Raw genomic sequence first — 18,991 nt, forward strand, 5'->3', positions numbered from 1 at the left:
AATCATTAATAATCAAATTTTAATAAGAAAAAAAATAATTACCATGAAAAACAATTTCATTTCTTCTGTGTAGATCGAGTTGTCTCTCCATAATTTAAAAGTATTTTTCTCGTTCAAGATTAATATCGCATCTAATTTTTAATTGGTTAGAACACAAATACAACAATGAAAATTTGCTTAGAGGTCTCTAAATTAATTAATTAGTTATATCCTGTGTCCTGCCTCTCTATCCCAACATGAGAAAAAACAAAGACATCAGCTTTCATCTGTTAATGACCTGAAAACCTGCATTTGCATCTTCCTCAACCCAACAGCAAACTCCAAAGCCTCGTTCATGGCAGCTCGAGTAGCCGCCAGGGCATCCTCCAGGTCCTGATTAACCATGTAATAAGAACATATCTGGCTAAGTATACGATCATGCCTTTCTTGGAACCTCAAAGCCCTTTCTTCAGCATGTTCCAATGCCTGGCTAATCATCGTTAGCCTCTCTATCAAAACCTGTCGCCTTTGCCATCGCTTGAAACATGGTAGTACCAAGAAGAAGGAAGCAGAGAAGCCGACGAGCACGGCAAAAACTACACGAACGTGATCCATCAAAGGGATTTTGTGTTGATTGCGGGGTGGAGGTGGAGGAGAAAGCCAAGCAATTTTAAGAGAAATGGAGATTCCTTGCTTTCAATAACAAGTTCTTCTTTGGGGGTTTGCTTTTGTGTTACTCTTCGTCCATGGTTTGCTTCATTAAATGGTCTAAAACTTTCTCATGCTAATGCTATAAACTTCTAGGGTATTGTTTCTTAAAATTATAAAAGTCCGACATAAAATTATAAATGCCCGACATTAACTAGATCGTGTTGTCAGAAAGGCAGATAGAAGTCGGCCAATTGAACTAGTCTGAAAGCTTCAGTTATCGTCAAGAAGCTTTGTGACTAATCAACTAACCTGGAGCACTTCAGTTTTGAGAGCTTTGCAGAGATTCTACCACGAGAAGTACTCAAGTCTGAGGAATGTTTTCTCCATTTCCTCATTCTTGGCTTTCGTGGCTTTCCTGGCTTCCTGTTTGATGACCGGATTTTCTCTAAGCGCTGACGGCAAATTTCGGGATCAGCCCAGCCCTTTCCCCAGTCCGAGAAACTGGAATAAACTCTCGGTTTTCTCATTGACAGAAGCATGTCTGCCTCCGGGTAAACATGGAAAGCTTCAGCACTTTCATAGTGGAGAAACTCCAGTCCCCTCTTTGTTGGTTCTGGGAATTTTATCTGAACATGGATCTGCACAAGACAGTGCACGTTAAACAATAATACCAGAGTGGTCAGCAAAGATATTAATGTCTGAAAATCCAGCAGAACGAATCTAAGATATTCTGAGTCATCTCTTCTTGGCTACAGACCTTACAATTTTGTATACATATGGCAAAACAAGATGGAGTTAAATGAATTTGGATTTAGACTAATCATGTTTCTATATTAATCATACAGACATGTTTAACTGTGTGAAACTTACCTAAGACATGATTACTTAATCGTGTTATATATCATATATCTGTATAACCTGTGATCCATTTACTAACTATTTATTTAATCGTGTTTATGTATCGTGTAGACACATTTAGTGCATGGTCAAGACCTTCATAGTTGACAATAAATAAGACATAATTTACACCATTACGACTAACTTTAATTTCATTCATGTACTCAAATTGGAGAAGCTGTTTGTTTTAAGTCATAAGTGCATACCTTATCATCCCCCTCTCTTATATATCCTTTAGCTTCCATGATTCGAGCAAGACCTTTCCACCATAGCAGATCGGTAGCTATGAATTTTTGAGACTGCAAATATCCATCACATGACAACCATCGAATACCAAGTGAGAATTCCTGTTAACATATTGTTAAACCAGGTAGATATATGAAAGAGAGATCACCTGCTCCCTTATTTTATTGACAAAAGTTCTGAAGTTTGGCTTCTCCAAGAATTTTTGCCGTTCAATATTACTACATGGAGGATCATCATAAGAACAGTCCATGAAACTGTTCTCTGCCTGCAATTTGATATGAATATCATGAACATAAGGAAAAGATGAAAGAAATTAATCCCTTTGACCATGAGAGTATGATGTGTTCATTAGTTTCATGAGGTCACTGTAATGAAATGTAAAAATGTAAAGAAAAAGAAATTGAACATAATCACACACACACTTACATAACGAGCAGCAATAATTTGCATCAAAATATTTGCCTCCTCTTTCAAATCTTGCTTGTTAGGAGGTCCATTGACACAAACATCACACCTGAGTAAAAAGAATTTGTCAAGAGAGTTAGAATAAAGGGATAAAAGAAAAGAAAAAATCAAAATAAAATAAATAAGAACTAATATTACAACAACTATCATTGCAAACAACTACCATAAAAAACCTTAAATAAGCATTACGCACAAGAGGCACTTCTCATTACTGAAATCTTCCCCAAAATACTCAACAAGGGTTTTGGCTCGACAGCAAGAAGTATTCATTCCATATCTGCAAGTAATTAAAAGTCAACGCAGAGAGGGAGCAAAACAAGCAAGAAAAAATGTATTATGCAAACCTGAAGCAATCAGATAACATTTTATACGCCTGTTTTGTCTGATCTTTGCTTCTTTTACTGGGTAGAAGTGTTGGCACTCTTGATAAGTTTACATATAAAACTGCCAGGACATAAAGTATAGCTCAAGCTAATGTTAAAAATATACCCAAATAAAGAAAAAAAAAACACCTGATAAAATTACAAACTTCAGATAGTAGTATTCAAAACGAAAATACACTCTCTGACCAAAAAAATTACTAGAAAAATACACTAGGTAAGTTCTTTGCTTTGACAATGAGCATGTCATATATTCTGAAATAGTAAATAGGCTTACTGCAATCTGCTAATTTTCCATCCCTTCCTGCTCGACCAGCTTCTTGATAATATGCTTCCAAACTCTGCAATCAGAATAAAGTTTAGAAAAAGCTGAAGTGACCAAAAAAACAGATAACAGTATCTGCCAATTATGGGACACGGTAAAACTAGTAGGCATGCAAGTCGCAAGAGAAAAGAAAAATTGAACCTGTGATAGCCTAGATAGCAAGACTTATCACTATATGATGAAAGTCAAAAGGTGCACCTATAACTAATATTTATCAGAACCTGAGGACAGACCTGTGGCCAACCATAATGCATGACTCTTCGAACATTCAACTTGTCAATCCCCATTCCAAAAGCCATAGTGGCAACAACAACCTGCAGGTCAGAGGTAAAGCATAATAAATCATCTGTTAGATGGCACAATTAAATCATAAACAGTACTTCACCCTAAACTTTCATTTGATCTCAATAAACAAAATAAGACTAAAGAAGAAAAAGGATGTAACATGTCCAAACAGAGAAGAAGATTGCAGAGCAGACAAAAGCAGATTCAGCATATCTATGTAATCAGCATTTGACAAGAGAGATTGAAGCTTGGAGCACCAGAAAAGTAACTGGCTGAAATTTTCAAAGAAATGAAATCTTTTGAAAAACAACAGAATTTCTGGAAAAGGACACATCTTTTTGACGATGGTTACAAAAAGTACAAAATTATGCAGAAACAATTCATTCTGAGTCCTGAAATCCATACCTCTAGGGAGTTTTCATGGAATTCCTTGTGAACCTGCCTTAAATGTGATTTTGGCAACTGAGAAACAAAGAGGGAGGAAAGTCATAAATAGTTGTGTATCAGACAAATATAAACTCTTGTCTTTATCATGTAGCTGCAAGAAATGTATCAGCAAGAAAGCTAGACAAATAACCAGAATGATATGCATGGGCAGAGTTTAATGGAATGAAGATAAGAGTGATTCCTTCAACATGAAGAATGAGAGGGAAAAGAAGAAGAAAGACGGAAAACAAGAGTTAAAGACAGAAAGAAGCAAAGACACCATACTACCAACTGCAGTTCAGAAGCACAGAAATTAGTGCTTAATGACTGCAAGAAACTAAAATGCGATTTCTATAAGTATTTACCGCTGCATTGTAAGCAGCAGCCTTAACTCCACACTTGCAAAGATACTTCGCAATGCTCAGTGTTTCCTTTCTTGTAGGAACATATACAATGGTAGGTCCTTGTTCTAGAGACTCTTGCAGAAGCCTCAGCCATTCTTCTGGATTATTCGGAGGATCAATTGTCTCAAATGACCCCTGTGAACCCCATTCTTCACGATGAGGAAATCCAGAAAATTCACCGTAGACAACTGTAATATAAAAGCAATCAAAAAGCAAAAAAACAGTGAAGCTGGAACGTTTTCATGTTCTATAAGCAAAGCCAAGCAATAGCATATATAGAAGATCAAATTAAAGTATCAGAGGATGGTACCATCCAAATATTCCACACACGGAAAGACGTCAACCTCATTTTCTAAATATTCTACTGACATTTGCTTTTCCCTTGAAGAAATTGAACTGTTTTGCTTTGATGAATTTTCATTATCACTTTCGTCAATATCACTTTCTTCAATATCATTCAAATCACTTGCAGAAGATTGATCTGAATCAGATTCTTGTGAGATTAGAGCCTGTTTCTTTTCACCAATCATTTTCCTTCGGGCATAAAGATCTATGAGTTGGCAAAAATCCATCTCATATGAAGACTCTGATGTTCTACTATGTTTTACCTGTAAAGAGCAGCATATAAATTTGAGGTTCCTATTAAAACACAAACAAGTTCATGATAAGAGATTATGGAGAAATTCAATACATGCACTGAAAGAAAATAAAATAAAAACAATTTAAGACCATTCAAGTTTCTTGATACATAAAAACCCCACTCTAAGTGGAAGTTTGAAAGAACAAGTGGGAAGGGGGACAGGGAAACCAAATATGACCAAAACCATGCTGCAACAAGTGAAAACTCACTGAGAATCGTAAATTTGGACGGAAAAACGACGTGAGCACAATCTTTGTCTCCTTTGACATGCGCAAGGAATCAAGGATGTCTTGTCGAACCTGAACTGTGGCAGTAGCAGTCAATGCCATAATTGGGATGTCAAATTTCAAGAATTTTAAATTTGTGGCACTGAAACTCTCTCGTAATATAGACAATCGCCTGAAACAATGGAACATAGCCATATAAGGATGGCTAAAGCTTCAAAAACAAACTTGAGAGCCAGGCTTAATGCACCCAAAAGCAGTGTACAAAATGTTTCGAGCTAAACAAAAATCTAATAAAGTGAAATTTGAAATTACAAAGAGATGTGTGGCTATAAAAATATGAAAGGGCAGTCAAATAAATTCCAAAAGGTATTAGAGAAAAAAAAATTAACAAGTTACAAAAACTTACATCAATTGATTTAGTACATAGATAAAATGCAATCAAAATTCACTGTCTTTGTGCAAATCACACCTGCTTTAGCAATAAATAGTCATTTGCCTGGCTCTTAAATGCATTTAAGACATGGTTTAGTAAAATGCATTTTTTTCCCTAAATCAAATAAGTACCAATGTTGATTTAAGTTGATTGGGTGAAGAAGAAATACAAAAAACCATGCAAACATAAGGAATACATACCCGTAGTCAGGACGAAAATCATGGCCCCACTTAGATACACAATGGACTTCATCAATAGCAAATAATGTAATTCCACGACTTTCTGCTAGCCTCTGGAGAGGTTTAATTAGTCTGCACCAAAGTACAAGTACTTTCTCAATTACCAAAAAAAAAAACAGAATAAACATTTTCTTTGAGAAAAAACCAAAGAGGCAATGCATGCACCTACCTCAAAATTGTCTCTGGACAAACATATATAATATTATACATTCCTCTCATGGCTTTCTGTTCCACACTGCTGTCTGGTTGCCCAGACCCAAGAAAACAAGCAGAGACTCCATGTTTTGATAATCTTAAGCACTGATCGTGCATCAAGCTTATCAAAGGAGAAACAACAACCACAACCTTTCCTGTTAATAATGTGGGAATCTGGAAACAAAGAGATTTTCCTGCAGAAGGTAAATAATTAGTACCTAAAAAATTATGAGATAGCAAAGTGAATGAACATAAGAACAAGACATGCAAAAGAATATAAGTATTAACCAGATCCTGTTGCGGCAAGAACAAGACAGTCTTGGTGAGTGAGCCAAGCAGCCAAGGCTTCCTTCTGGAAACTCTTCAAGGATGAATAACCAAAATGCTTTTGTAATAAACTGTTAACCTTTGGCTCCCAATTTGATCCAATATCTGGCTCCTCAGAGCAGCAAACTGGAAATGGTTCTGGCACAGTTTCAAGCTGATTATTTACAAAAGAAAACGATCCTTTTTGTTCTTGCACAGGACTATGCGACACCTGGGATCTGGACACAATTCCATCAGGTGCATCATAACCTTTGCTTCGCTTTGGTTTACTTGTGGATTGAAAATGATCCCATATACTAGACTGTCGCATTAGACCCTTAGATTGTAAGGATGACATGCTCCTTTTACCCTTCCCATTCCTTGAAGAACATTGAGAACTAGTTGATGTACTGTGACTATTCCTACGACAACCATTCAAAACATACTCAACCGCATCATCAACTGATGGTCCCACCGCTTTCACAGCTTCTATGGCATCAGAATTCTCAAATCCCATTTCAATAAGCTTTTGAACAACTTGATCAGACGGCGCATCATTACCACCCATTTCATGAGAACTGTCAACCAAGGATAAAACAAAATGCTACCCTAAAGTCAAGGACATCTCAAACATATAAAGCAAAACCTAGTTGACTCAGCTTAGTTCCCTTCCTTTCTCTTCCCCTTTTTCAAAGTTTCCGGAGAAACTAAAATTGTCACTTAAAATCTACTCAAAAATGGAATATTCCTAGAAACCTAATTCTTTAATTAAAATAAATTTCGATGTATCCATTTAGCGATGCGAGCTTAATCTGAATAACACAAATTTTCGATTCATACTTCAAAACGATAGTACAATAATTCATATTTTATCGTTTTTCTCCCTTCCCTTTCCTTTTCATTTTCTAGCTTACCAAACGGAACCGAAAGACCAAAGTCAAGCAGACGAGCAAGGGAGTTCAAATCTTAAACGTTTAAGAAGAACGAATTCAATGCATTAAAAGCCAAACGAATGATAAAAAAAAAATCAGAAAAACAAGACTGCAAAGAGAAATCTGACCTAACTCAGACGGCGATTCAGCTTGAGATCCGAGAAAATTTGAGAGAAAACAGAAAAGCTAGAATTTGTAAAGCCTTCTTTTCTTCCCCGATGGGTGAATTGAAATTCAATTGGCCGCGAAAATATATTTGCTTTTAAGCACCCAACGCGCCAAAATTGAACCGGCGCTCCAATTAATTAATTAATATTATATGCTATTTAAATATTTAATTTTTTTTCATATTTCAATTTACAAATTCAAAAAATTTCGAATGCATAATTATTCTTGTTAATAATCCATCTGATATTCAGTGATTTAAAGTTATTAAAATATAAAATACCTAACTATAGAAATATCTTTGAATAAAATATCATAATTACCCTAACTTTTAATCATTTTTTACGTAAGTTCATTTGTAATTTAAATTGATAGTTCAACTTAAAAAAATATTTTTCATTCGACACATGTCCAATCATTAATCAATTATTGATAATTTTATTAATTTGATGATGTGATAATTTTTTATTAATTTTAAAAATTATTAAATTATATAAATTATAATTTTTTATTTTTTATTTTTTTTCCTATTAAAAAAAATTTCTCTCTACCCTACTCCTCACCACCACTGCTGAATCTGATTGAAAAGTGTCATATTTGGCTAGATCACACTCCCCCAAAGGAGAATGAGATATGAGATGCTCGACTTGCGCTTCCCTAGGGAGATTTGACTGAATATGATATTCCAAGACTACATTGAACTGCAAGGTAACCAACTAGTGTTAGGGAACGCCGCAGGCCCCCTCAGGGAGAATGAGATATGAGATGCTAAGCTTGCGCTTACCTTGGAGGATTTGACCGAATATGACATTTTAGAAGTAAATCCAATTACAGGGTGACCGAATAGTGTAAGGGAACGTCACAAGTCAGATTAATAGAAAGGAAAAAAGTTAAAAAGAGTAGCGAAAGAAAAATAATATTTTAAACATTTCACGTTCACATGTTAATATCATTTACAAGTTTTTTATGAACAGTTTATTTCGAATACTAATAGACGTGTATAGAATTATGGCTAGAAATTAAGGAGTTAAGATATTTTATCCAAAATCTTATCATCGTATAACATTTTTAATAAAATGAATTGCAAAATCAATAACTTCAAAATAAAATTTCTTTTTTGTAATTTTCATCTAAGTTTTAGTAATATTTGTATATAATTTTTAATAACAACTGTAAGTTTAATGAATATTTAATAACACAATATTAATTTTATAGCTTTTTCGATAATATTAATTTACAAAATCAACATTCTCATAATAATATTATTTTCCATAATTTTCAGGTAATTTTGTAACTTTTCAATAATATTAATTTACAAAATCAATATTATAAGAATATAATTATTTTTTGTAATTTTCATTTACTATTTAATAACCTTAGACATATATGTCAAAAACTTCTATCGACAACATGAGCAAATAGGATTATTGAAATATCAAATACTTAATTATATAAAAAATTATTAAATACCTATTTATTAAAATATCATATGCATGCTTTATAAGTATCCTTATAAATATTCAATAATCTCGTGTTATTGAAATATTAAATATATACTTACTGCAAATAAAATATATTAATATAGCTTTTTTAGTAATCTTATTTTGCAAAATCATGAACTTCAAAAAATATAAAAATTTTTTGTATTTTTCCATCTATTATTTAATAGTATTTCATCGTTATTTTTCATGAAAATATAAAAACATTATATTATTAAAATTTTTAATACTTACCTAAATTTGTTAATAACCTTTGTTTGCATAATTAATAATCTCAAAGACCCATAATAATAACTTACTGTTATCAAAATATCAAATACTATATATTATTTAAATATTGTATACTTATACAATAAAATAAGTGATTTTATTTACTATTTTAAAGTACTTATTTTTTTTTATTCATAATTTACTTTTTCATTTTCAACATTTGTTTTTATTTATCTTCTTTTTTCTCATTTTAAGTTGATGTTTATTTTAAAATTTAAAATTATCAATATTAATTTTGAAGAAAAATACAACAAAAAGAAAAAAAAAAGAAAATAGAATCTTAATCCTCTGCTCTCAACAGTTTACAACTCATCAGTAGGTTCATCCTCCTCTTCTGATCCAGCCGAGCTGCCACTACTTTTCTCATAAACTTGTTTTATGATTGGATTACACACTGCCTCCACCTCCTTAAGTTTCTCATCAAAGTCCTCCCTCCCTCCATTCTGGTTATCATCCAACCATTCCAGAGCTTCTTTCAAGGTGCTCTCGATCCGCTCCTTGTCATCAGAACCAAGCTTGTCTGCAAGCTTGTCCTTGTCATCAATGGTGCTCCTCATGTTGTATATGTATGTTTCTAGCTTGTTCCTGGAATCAATCTTTTCCCTCACTTTCCTGTCCTCTTCCGCGAATTCCTCAGCTTCCTTCACCATCTTTTCGATCTCTTCCTGGCTGAGACGCCCCTTGTCGTTGGTGATGGTGATGGATTGTGACTTCTTCGCTGCTTTGTCCTCTGCTGTCACATGGAGGATGCCATTGGCATCAACCTCGAAGGTGACTTCGATTTGAGGAACTCCCCTGCAAGAACAGAGATAACATTGGTTGGTCTATCACATCAGGACATAAAATGATCAAATTTGGAATATGAAACTCACCTTGGAGCAGGTGGAATACCAGTCAGATCAAATCTTCCAAGCTCCCGACAATCTTTTGTCAAGCTTCTTTCACCTTCATAAACCTGGGATTTTGCAAATACAACATGGGTTTCGGTTCAACAGGGTAATAAGGATACAATAAACATATCAAAGAAGCAAGATTTGTTTGTTTTTACCTTGATGGAAACTGTGGTTTGCTGGTCTTGGTAAGTGGTGAAGACCTGAGATTTCTTAGTTGGGATAACAGTGTTCCTTGGGATCAACTTGGTCATGACACCACCAACTGTTTCAATGCCAAGACTCAAAGGAGCAACATCCAGAAGAAGAATGTCTGCCAAGAATCAAAAAACAGGAAATCTTGTTCTTGTTAGTGTGGTCGATCAACGTTTTCTGCTCTGCCAAAACTAATGAAAGAAGATCATTATTACCTTTGGTTTCTTCTCCTCCTTCACCGCTAAGAATTCCACCCTGAACTGCGGCACCATATGCCACAGCCTCGTCCGGATTGATACCCTTGCTAGGCTCTTTGCCGTCAAACAAATCCTTCAACAGTTGCTGAACCTTGGGGATTCGAGTACTTCCTCCAACAAGCACGATTTCACTGATATCAGACTTCTTCAAATTGGCATCCTCCAAAGCCCTCTTCACTGGTCCTAGAGTTTTCTTAAATAAGTCCATGTTCAACTCTTCAAACCTTGCCCTAGTCAATGGCTCCGAGAAATCAACACCATCAAACAATGACTCGATCTCGACCCTAACCTGATGCTGGCTGCTCAAAGCTCTTTTTGCTCTCTCACATTCCCGACGAAGCTTCCCTAGGGCCTTGTTGTCCTTGCTGATATCTTTGTTATATTTCTTCTTGATCAACTTGATGAAATAATCCATCACTCTATGATCGAAATCTTCTCCTCCCAAGTGGGTGTCTCCACTGGTAGCAAGAACTTCAAAGACTCCATTATCAATTGTCAGAATACTAACATCAAATGTACCACCGCCTAGATCGTAGACCAGAATGTTCTTCTCTCCTCCTTTCTTATCCAATCCATAGGCAATGGCAGCAGCCGTAGGCTCATTGATGATCCGAGCCACATTTAGCCCGGCAATGGTGCCTGCATCCTTGGTAGCCTGCCTTTGTGCATCGTTGAAATAAGCTACAAAATCAGAAAAAAGAACAGAACCCATTAAACCATATTCTTCTCTCTGTAGTTCCACATAACAAGAACAATGTAAAAAGGAGATTTTAACCATACCCGGAACGGTAATAACAGCATCTTTGATCTTCTTCCCCAAGTAAGCTTCAGCTGTTTCCTTCATTTTCGTCAAAACCATAGCACTGATTTCCTCAGGGCTGAAAACTTTCGTCTCACCTTTAACCTTAATTTGAATATAGGGCTTCCCATCTTTGTTAACCACCTTGTAAGGCAAGAACTTTATATCTCTTTGAACCTCAGGATCATCGAACCTAAAATTAAAAAACCAAACAACCCAAGTTCAATTCACCTCCAAAACGAATAAAAGAAAAACCCAACAAGTTAAAGTTCAAAAATATCAACTTCTTTACTTACTTTCTTCCAATGAGACGTTTAACATCAAAGATGGTGCGTTCTGCATTGAGAGCCGCTTGATTCTTTGCGGCTTCTCCAATCAAACGCTCTGTATCAGTGAATGCAACCCATGATGGGGTGATTCTGTTCCCTTGATCGTTCGCTATAATCTCTACGTGACCGTTCTTATAAACTCCCACGCAAGAATACGTAGTCCCCAGGTCGATTCCGATCACCGTTCCTACCTTCGTTTCATCTGCCGCTACTGCTATTCCTAAGAAAAATTCTTCACGAAAAAACCAGAGCAAAACAGAGTGAAACAGAGCAACTCAAATTGAAAACTCAAATTTCACTTAAGAAAATAATAGAAAGTATTTCTATTTACCTGAAATAAAGAGAAATAAAACCCAAAACGCCTTGTTCCTGATCGCCATTCTTGCTGTTCGATTCACTGCTATCTGAGAAAAATCAAATTTACTTGGTTTTAGTTTTCACTCTGGTTTTTTATTTCGGTAGAGCGAAGATGGCCGAAATGGTGGTTTATTTATACCGACGTGACGGGTGTTCGGTGCTAGAGTGTTCTACCCAATGGGAGGGGGCCATGTCATTAAACTGACTCTTTTGTGGTTGGCAATTTCGGAATACTAACACGTTGTGGACCCAATCGGTTGATGACACGTAAGGATATTGGAAAATTTGACCGTCTTGTCGGGAATGTTCTTGAAATTGGATGGCGGGTTTAGCGGTTAAAACGGGTAAAACATCTTGGGTAAAAATGGAACTCCCTTCTGGGCTTTGGTTTTGGAGCTTCACTACCGTATTGGGGCAAATTTAAGCCCGTTTTAACCATTTTCATGATCCATTAAAAAACAAAATTCTCGAAATAAATTTCAAAATACATTCGAGTATTTAATTTTGATAATAAATGCATCAGTTCAATCAATTCGATTTTATAATTCAATGAGTCGAATTAATCAAAATTTCATTAAAAAATAATTAAATTGATTAAATTATATACTAAAATAAAAATAATCAAAATCGATTTATATTTGATTCATTCGATCGATTTTATTATTTTTTCACTATTTTATATTTCATACAAAACATTATTTAAAAATATATTATTACTAATCCATTTTTCGGTTTATTTGAATATAAATTTTAAACATTAAAAATAGATCAAAATAGAATCAAGTAACCAATTAAAATGGAATTAATGCTCGCTTAATAGAACAGTTCATAAATGTTGTGGTATGCAAATAAATGTTGGATGGAATTGTTATGTTACACACAGCTATGCAACCAAATCCGATCATGAATTCAATTCAGCTGAACAAAAATCATAATCCAACTACCTGGCAAATCAGCCTCAGCTGAAGAATTGATCTAAAACCCTGCCAAAACTCTACAGAAAAAACAAGAACAAACTTAAGTTACAGCCTGATCAAATGGTTGTTTGGGAAGCAGGAAAAATATATTTTTTATTAACACACCAAGAGGAAAATCTAAATCTCTATCGAAATGGAGCCAGAGGGCTTGGACAGCTTGGGACTTTCAAGCTTCTAAGCTCTTTACAAACATGATCTAACATTCCCAGAAAGTCTCTTACGATCACGAATATCCGAAGTGGATTAGCTTCATCTAGTTTGCTTACATCTCCATGGAAGTATTCTGTGATTTCTCTGACTTGTAACAGGACCCTATGTTCATCTTCTTGCAGCTCTTTCAGATTCTTCTCTGCATAGTTCAGGAAGGAGTTCATTGACCGAACGAAATTCCCACTTTTTTCGTCTGTCGATAGCTCCTCTTGAACCAGATGTTGCAGTTTAGCCTTGCCATCTGATAGGTTCGACACAGAACTTGCAAGAACATCCAGGTCGAGTGTGGCTGTCTTCTTAACATGGTACAGTTCGGTGCTTAAACCAGAAACAAGGTCTAGTCCCATTCTTCTGTAATCCTCTTCTTTTTCTTCAGCAGTTCTGCTTCTGTTCCCCTGGTTGATCTTCCCCATAATGCTATCAGACACTCTTATGCCTTCCGACCGAATGATCTCTTGGACGACAAAATGGAGCAATGTAGTCTTCCCATCGGTTCCTTTCACATCAGCAAGCTTAAGGAGGGCATCGAGCTTGAATGCTATAGCGCCTCCTCTAATTGTTCCAACATTCATTCGGTTGCCCGTTTTGAGTACTGCTTCTAGTAACTTCAAGAAGAGCCTGCTTGACCTGAGTTCCTTGCAGGCTTCCTGGTAGAACAATGGGAATGAGAGATATCAGATGTTTGTATCAGAACATAGCTTTTCCATAAAAGAGATGATATGAATCAGAGCTTGATGCTTACCTGTAGCATCGAAAACGAATTTTTAAGATGAATCACCTCATCCTCAAAAGTTTCTCGGTAAAGCATGGCTTCAGCACGTAAGAAGGCGAATGGAATGCGTAGAAGTACTTTAACAAACTTCTCAGCAGACCCCAACTCATTGATATCTCCTTTGTAGCTAGAAAGCTTGGTCTCCTCTTCCTTGGTGGGTACCATTTTAACCAATGCTTCTAGTTGTTGTAAAACCAAACCATTTCCTGCTTTTCACCAAATGGAGAAAGCAATCACAAGAATAAAAAGAGAGGAACTTGTACGTTGAAATAGATTGGTTTTGCAGATTACATGAATCAAATTCAGAGCTAAACCTTTCATCAATGCATTGCACGCTTGCTCAACTGTCACATTCAGTGCTTTTAAGAGAATGGTTATGTTCTGCAACCTCTTGGGCTCAAGCACATGCTGGCTTGGAGAAGGGGTTTTGCTTTTTGTTTCATCATTCTTCATTGAATTATGTATGTTGTATCCGAAAAGTGACTCCATCATTTCCTCGTCCAATCTTTTCCATGTCAGATTTAGTTAATTCTCAGGATCAGAAAGAAAGGAATTTAGTGTGCAAAAAGAACATGACATAACTTACTCGAATGAGCTTGACCTCAGCTTGTCCCATACCATAGAGCGGTCTGGTGCAGCTCTGACTTTGTCCCAGTGAAGTGGCTTCAATTTTGGCAATGGAGCCCCATCTTTGCCCAGCGGCGTGTACTGTGGAAGTTGGGTTGGTGGAGGAGGTGGACCTTTGACAGGGTTGTTGTTTCCTTTCAGAAATGGAGGTGGACATGGTGGTGGAGGAATACCAGTTGAACTTGGCAAAGGTTTAGAAGGTTTTTCGGGCGAAAGTGGGATGTCACTCGGGTTTGCTTGTTTCTGGTTTGATCCAGAAGAGGAATTTGAATTCCTAGCAGGTGTAACATCGAGCAATGTAGAAGAACTTGAAGCTTTCAATCTTGCTTTAGTTGCAGATAAAGAAGAATTTAAAGGAGAAATGAGCACAACTGGAGGCAGAGGAGGTGGAGGTGGAGGGGGTGGCGGTGGCGGTGGGGGTGGGGCTGTAAAATTCTTTTGACAATCCGGAGACTCATGGAGGCCAGACATGGCGGGGGACATGGGTGGAGATGCGAAAGAATGTTGAGGAGATGGTGATACCTTTGTTACATTCAGGGCATTCTCTGATGTATCACTAAGACTACCAGCTGAAACATTGGAAAGCCGGACATTTGATGAACGCGAATCAGCAAAAGAATGAAACGATTCATCATCAGATGAATGACATTCAATGGGAATTACTTTATCGGGAGGTGAGCAGTGACCCCCATCAGAATCATATCTTGCTGATTCTACATCCTCATGAACTGAAGTAATCTCTCTTGTTGAAGAACTGCTAGCATTGTCGGATTCTGGTAGAGCAACTTCCTTGTTTGATTCCTTCCTCTTATCTATCGTTGATGTTTTCCCAGTTTCAGCACTTTGTTTTAAACAAGCTGGTTGCCGCTCTAAGTCCACTCCCAAGGTATGAAGACAAAAGAGATCTAGGCTAGGATTTAAGCTCACGTTGCTTGATGAATTTTGAGAACTCGTATACTGGGATTTGCCTCTAATTCTTCCTTTTCTGCTGTATGTCAAAATTGGTTTTGTGGATTTCTTTCTTGGCTTCCTGATTTTGCCACAGAAACAGATGAGTCCAACAAGACAAGCTAAAAAAGCAGCTCCAGCAGACACAAGGACTGGCACCAGAATTCTTCTAAGTCTTCCTTTATCTGTATTTTCTTTGTGAATTCTTTTAGGTAGTGGCATTGTGCTTGATCGAGGCGTTGGAGAATGGAAATGTGCGTGCATTGGCAGGGCTGGAGCAGGAGCTGGTACTGAAGTCTCAGCTTCTATACTGTTTGGTGATGGATAGGGAGATGGTGAGAAACATTCTGCAGCACCGTTTAATGGGATTCTTCCTTTGGTACTCTTCAATCCGAGCAAAGCTCTAAACTTTTGCACAATCAAAGCTTCCTTTTGTTCATTCTCATCCTGTCCTGAAACTTTCTCAATTTTGTTCTGATTGCCCCCACTTTCCCCCATGAAATAAAACTGTTGTAGGCCATGAACTGTGAAGCCCTCCGCTGCATCCAGTAAAGCATCAGCACTCAAAATGTGGGAGCTGTCTAATGATATGAGCAGGAAAATGATGAAAATCATGTAAAGAATCTGAGAACAATAACCCATGATCTTCAACTAGAAATCATCAAAGCATCACCAAGCAAGCTTTCTGTTTATAAATCTAGGTTCTTCATTTTTGTTTGCATTCTCCTTTCTTTTTTCTAGAAAAAAACATTTATTTTGGTGGTGCAGGTGATGTGTAGTGAAAACCATCTAGTCCTGCACAGTCTTTAATGCTACTCCAAGGAACCCCTGATCCTGGCAGTTGCTGTTGTACAGAACCTTCTTTACTTTCTCCTCTGTTCATGTACTCTTATCTCTTCTCACCCTTCATAAATTCTCCTGCAAAACACTTTTAAATCTGTAGGACAATTTGCCTTCTAGAAATACCCTCAAGGTTAATTTTCTTTCTTTTATTATGTCTTACTTTTCTGATATGCTTTCTATTAAGATAAAGCTGACATATTTTTCTCCCCTTTATTGCTCATGCACTTCATCATTTTCTGCAGGTTTTTTAGATAGCTTCATTGCTCAAAAGCTTAGTCAATCAAATCCCCATCATGGTCTTTGCATTTAAAACAAACCCTTTTTTAGTTCCTAAAGTTCACTAAAAAGTCCTGAAATCAAACCTTACAAAAAATGTCTACGTGGGTCCTAATCTGTTGGACTTGCCTACCTCTTGACAGCATAAGTTTTCTCCAACCCCCATTATTAAAAGAGAGAGAGAGAAATGGTCCATTCCTTTATCATGTGGTAATGTATCTACTCTTCCATTTTCAGATTAAAGCCGCATCTAGGTGAAAGCTAGATCTTGAATGCGAATGCTGCATTATGGGAAGCTAATAGGCCTTTTAGTAGCACTAGTTTATTTCCCAAGCTTTTCTTTTCTATGGCTCCACGTGCAAAGTTGCTAGTTGGTTGCCCCATTGTGTGTCTTTTATCTTCAAAAACATAGTATCAAAATAGTTTGGTGTGAGTTGGTGTTGATTTTCAGCAACCTTATCTGGTATATTAGCCTGTGCCGTCAGTTACCCCATTTAAGGATAGTTTCCCCCTCCCACTTCCATTATGGCAAAGCTATTTGATTGCACTTCATTTTACCAAATCTTAAGTGTTTCAAAGTCTCTCTTCATCTTTGCTCTAACCTATCTTATATGGATTCGAGATACGTGTTGAGCACGACTACGTTATAATTTTGACAAATTATAAATAATAAAGCATCTGAAAAAATATCAGATATAAATATGGATACGGATATGAATACATTAAGGTAAAGTAAATAGTTCATGTAACACTTAATTCACATTGGATCTACCAGAGAAGTATATGAATTCTGAGGTGAGAATAGTTCTGTAAAAATGGATGGTTTTATATCCATTTTGTCACTGGTAAGATGCAGTTGGTACTTGATAATGTGCTGTCAGTGTCACTTCTCTCAGAACCACATGACATATCTGAAACCAGTGGAGCCCATAGTCAACGATAAGCTCCAAACACCACCAAACTTTAATACCTTCCGATGCTTCATTCTCTGCAATGAGGATGTCCATTTGACCTAAGAAAACACACACAAAGAGGCCAAAAATCAGAGGATGTACAAACAAAGAAACAAAGTTTACAGTGCAAAAAACACATGGGAAGTCTTGCAAAAGAATGATGTGCAGAAACTAAAATACAAAACCATTCAAAGGGGAGAGAATCCTATGCTACCATTGCTTTCAATTTTGCTCAAGGTTGGTGGCAAATTTTACCTTAACATTGAACAATTATTTCCCTTCTTTCAATTTTTGCTCTTTTTTGTTGCATTTACGTTGTAGATTAATGGCATAAATTGGCTGCCCACTGCCCACCACCTTACTGTCTAACATCTAATGACTGTATGGGCTTGAAACCTGAAAGGCAGTGGGTTCTTTACTGTTTTTAAGGATAGGAATGGAAGGGCCTAGGTTCACAATACTTTGGATCAGAAACAGGTCTTGATTCAGCAATCCTGGACCAAGGGTTTGGTTGTTTTCCCATGAGAAGAAGCATGGAAGAAACGGCCATGATTGTTACTTAGAACATGGTCTAAAATTGAAGAATGTTTGAATAATCAATGGAAGGAAAAGTGGAATTCAATTTGGTGAGGTTTAGGCTATCCCCCATTCATTCCCTCCTATGCAACATAAATAATAATGGATAAAAGGTTTAAATAAATTCCTCAACTATATGTTTTCTTATTAATTTATTGTACCCAAACAACCTTTTATCATTTAATTCGTATTTATACAAATCTTAACCCTAACGAAAAATTATTAATCGTTCGATCAAATATTGCTAGCATTTTTTATCCATATAACTTAATAACGTAATCACATGATCCATTCCATAACTATTATTACATAATCATGTCATTTGTTTTCATGTGAATAAAAATTACCAGCCGATATTAAATTGGACGACAACGATTAATTTTTCATTAAAAATTAAAAACTTAAGTGAATATTCAAATAGAAAAAAAAAACTTATTTAGATACGATAAAAAGAATAAAGACATAGTCTTATAAACATGGTTCAATTATGACTATTAAAAGCAGAAGGGGGAAACACTGTATTTTTCAACATTAGAAACGCGTATAATTAATCAAACTTCCATTTATATTTAGTCTCTGTATCCAGACAGATTCAGCCAAGGGTTTTCACTTGTTTTGACAGCTTCTCCAAACCATCTTTTCCTTCTTTCAAACAAGATAAAGCTAACGTCACCCAAGGTCAAATACCCAAATCCAGGTTTTGCCTTCAATTTTGACTGGTTCTTGAGTAAAAATCCAGAGCCTACTTGCCTTCAAGTTGTGTCTGTCTCTCATTTTGACTTGTTTGTTCTGCTTTATCTCCATCTTGTTTTGTCCTAAACGAATAATTAGCTGTCGTGTTTTCAATTCTACAGTATCTTAATTTGATCAAACTTCACATGCGTTTGTCCTAGTAAGTAACATGTACTAGGTTTAGGCTAGGATTAGGTGGGAGAATATGTATTATTTGGTTTTTATCGAGGTTTTAATTTTGATCTATTCGTTTCAACTCGAGATTTATAATATTAGTTGAATTTCA

General features: G+C 36.1%; 3 protein-coding genes across 6 annotated transcripts; all 3 read right to left on the reverse strand.

The window, feature by feature from the left end:
• LOC18600464 (ATP-dependent DNA helicase Q-like SIM) lies at positions 80 to 7,287 on the reverse strand. Of its 3 annotated transcripts, none has more exons than XM_018122000.1 (16): positions 7,164 to 7,287; positions 6,081 to 6,676; positions 5,767 to 5,986; positions 5,559 to 5,669; positions 4,908 to 5,097; positions 4,369 to 4,666; positions 4,020 to 4,246; positions 3,634 to 3,690; positions 3,177 to 3,257; positions 2,896 to 2,959; positions 2,583 to 2,682; positions 2,432 to 2,515; positions 2,200 to 2,287; positions 1,922 to 2,038; positions 1,734 to 1,826; positions 80 to 1,268 (listed from the first exon to the last, which is right to left on the reverse strand). In XM_018122000.1, exons 2-16 carry the CDS (start codon positions 6,664 to 6,666, stop codon positions 927 to 929), a joined length of 2,658 nt encoding a protein of 885 aa, XP_017977489.1. In that variant the 5' UTR covers positions 6,667 to 6,676; positions 7,164 to 7,287; the 3' UTR covers positions 80 to 926. The 3 variants fall into 3 exon arrangements, with proteins under 3 accessions (XP_017977489.1, XP_017977488.1, XP_007030983.2); XM_018121999.1 differs by having other exon boundaries at positions 7,159 to 7,287; XM_007030921.2 differs by lacking the exon at positions 7,164 to 7,287 and having other exon boundaries at positions 6,081 to 7,145.
• Positions 9,222 to 11,894, reverse strand: LOC18600465 (luminal-binding protein 5). 2 transcript variants are annotated; one of them, XM_007030923.2, is made up of 7 exons: positions 11,766 to 11,894; positions 11,402 to 11,666; positions 11,087 to 11,298; positions 10,265 to 10,987; positions 10,013 to 10,167; positions 9,837 to 9,919; positions 9,222 to 9,759 (listed from the first exon to the last, which is right to left on the reverse strand). In XM_007030923.2, exons 1-7 carry the CDS (start codon positions 11,812 to 11,814, stop codon positions 9,267 to 9,269), a joined length of 1,980 nt encoding a protein of 659 aa, XP_007030985.2. In that variant the 5' UTR covers positions 11,815 to 11,894; the 3' UTR covers positions 9,222 to 9,266. The 2 variants fall into 2 exon arrangements, with proteins under 2 accessions (XP_007030985.2, XP_017977288.1); XM_018121799.1 differs by having other exon boundaries at positions 10,265 to 11,298.
• LOC18600466 (formin-like protein 11) lies at positions 12,678 to 16,343 on the reverse strand. Its single transcript, XM_007030924.2, has 4 exons — positions 14,337 to 16,343; positions 14,065 to 14,255; positions 13,721 to 13,956; positions 12,678 to 13,625 (listed from the first exon to the last, which is right to left on the reverse strand). The coding sequence occupies exons 1-4, from the start codon at positions 15,965 to 15,967 to the stop codon at positions 12,894 to 12,896; spliced, it is 2,790 nt and encodes a 929-aa protein (XP_007030986.2). The 5' UTR covers positions 15,968 to 16,343; the 3' UTR covers positions 12,678 to 12,893.

This window comes from Theobroma cacao, chromosome 5 (assembly GCF_000208745.1).
Source record: "Theobroma cacao cultivar B97-61/B2 chromosome 5, Criollo_cocoa_genome_V2, whole genome shotgun sequence".
Classification (NCBI taxonomy): Eukaryota; Viridiplantae; Streptophyta; class Magnoliopsida; order Malvales; family Malvaceae; genus Theobroma; species Theobroma cacao.

Bases quoted from the DNA above. Each gene is read 5' to 3' on its own strand.
- LOC18600464 (XM_018122000.1), bottom strand. From the start codon at position 6,666: ATGGGTGGTAATGATGCGCCGTCTGATCAAGTTGTTCAAAAGCTTATT. The intron at 4,667-4,907 runs GTGAGTTTTCAC...TGCTCTTTACAG, and splicing joins GTCCAAATTTACGATTCTCA to GTAAAACATAGTAGAACATC. The intron at 2,683-2,895 runs GTAAGCCTATTT...ATGTCCTGGCAG, and splicing joins TGGAAAATTAGCAGATTGCA to TTTTATATGTAAACTTATCA.
- LOC18600465 (XM_018121799.1), bottom strand. From the start codon at position 11,814: ATGGCGATCAGGAACAAGGCGTTTTGGGTTTTATTTCTCTTTATTTCA. The intron at 11,299-11,401 runs GTAAGTAAAGAA...TTTTAATTTTAG, and splicing joins AAACGTCTCATTGGAAGAAA to GTTCGATGATCCTGAGGTTC. The intron at 9,920-10,012 runs GTAAAAACAAAC...GCAAAATCCCAG, and splicing joins AAACCACAGTTTCCATCAAG to GTTTATGAAGGTGAAAGAAG.
- LOC18600466 (XM_007030924.2), bottom strand. From the start codon at position 15,967: ATGGGTTATTGTTCTCAGATTCTTTACATGATTTTCATCATTTTCCTG. The intron at 14,256-14,336 runs GTAAGTTATGTC...GACATGGAAAAG, and splicing joins CTGAGGTCAAGCTCATTCGA to ATTGGACGAGGAAATGATGG. The intron at 13,957-14,064 runs GTTTAGCTCTGA...GGTGAAAAGCAG, and splicing joins GTGCAATGCATTGATGAAAG to GAAATGGTTTGGTTTTACAA.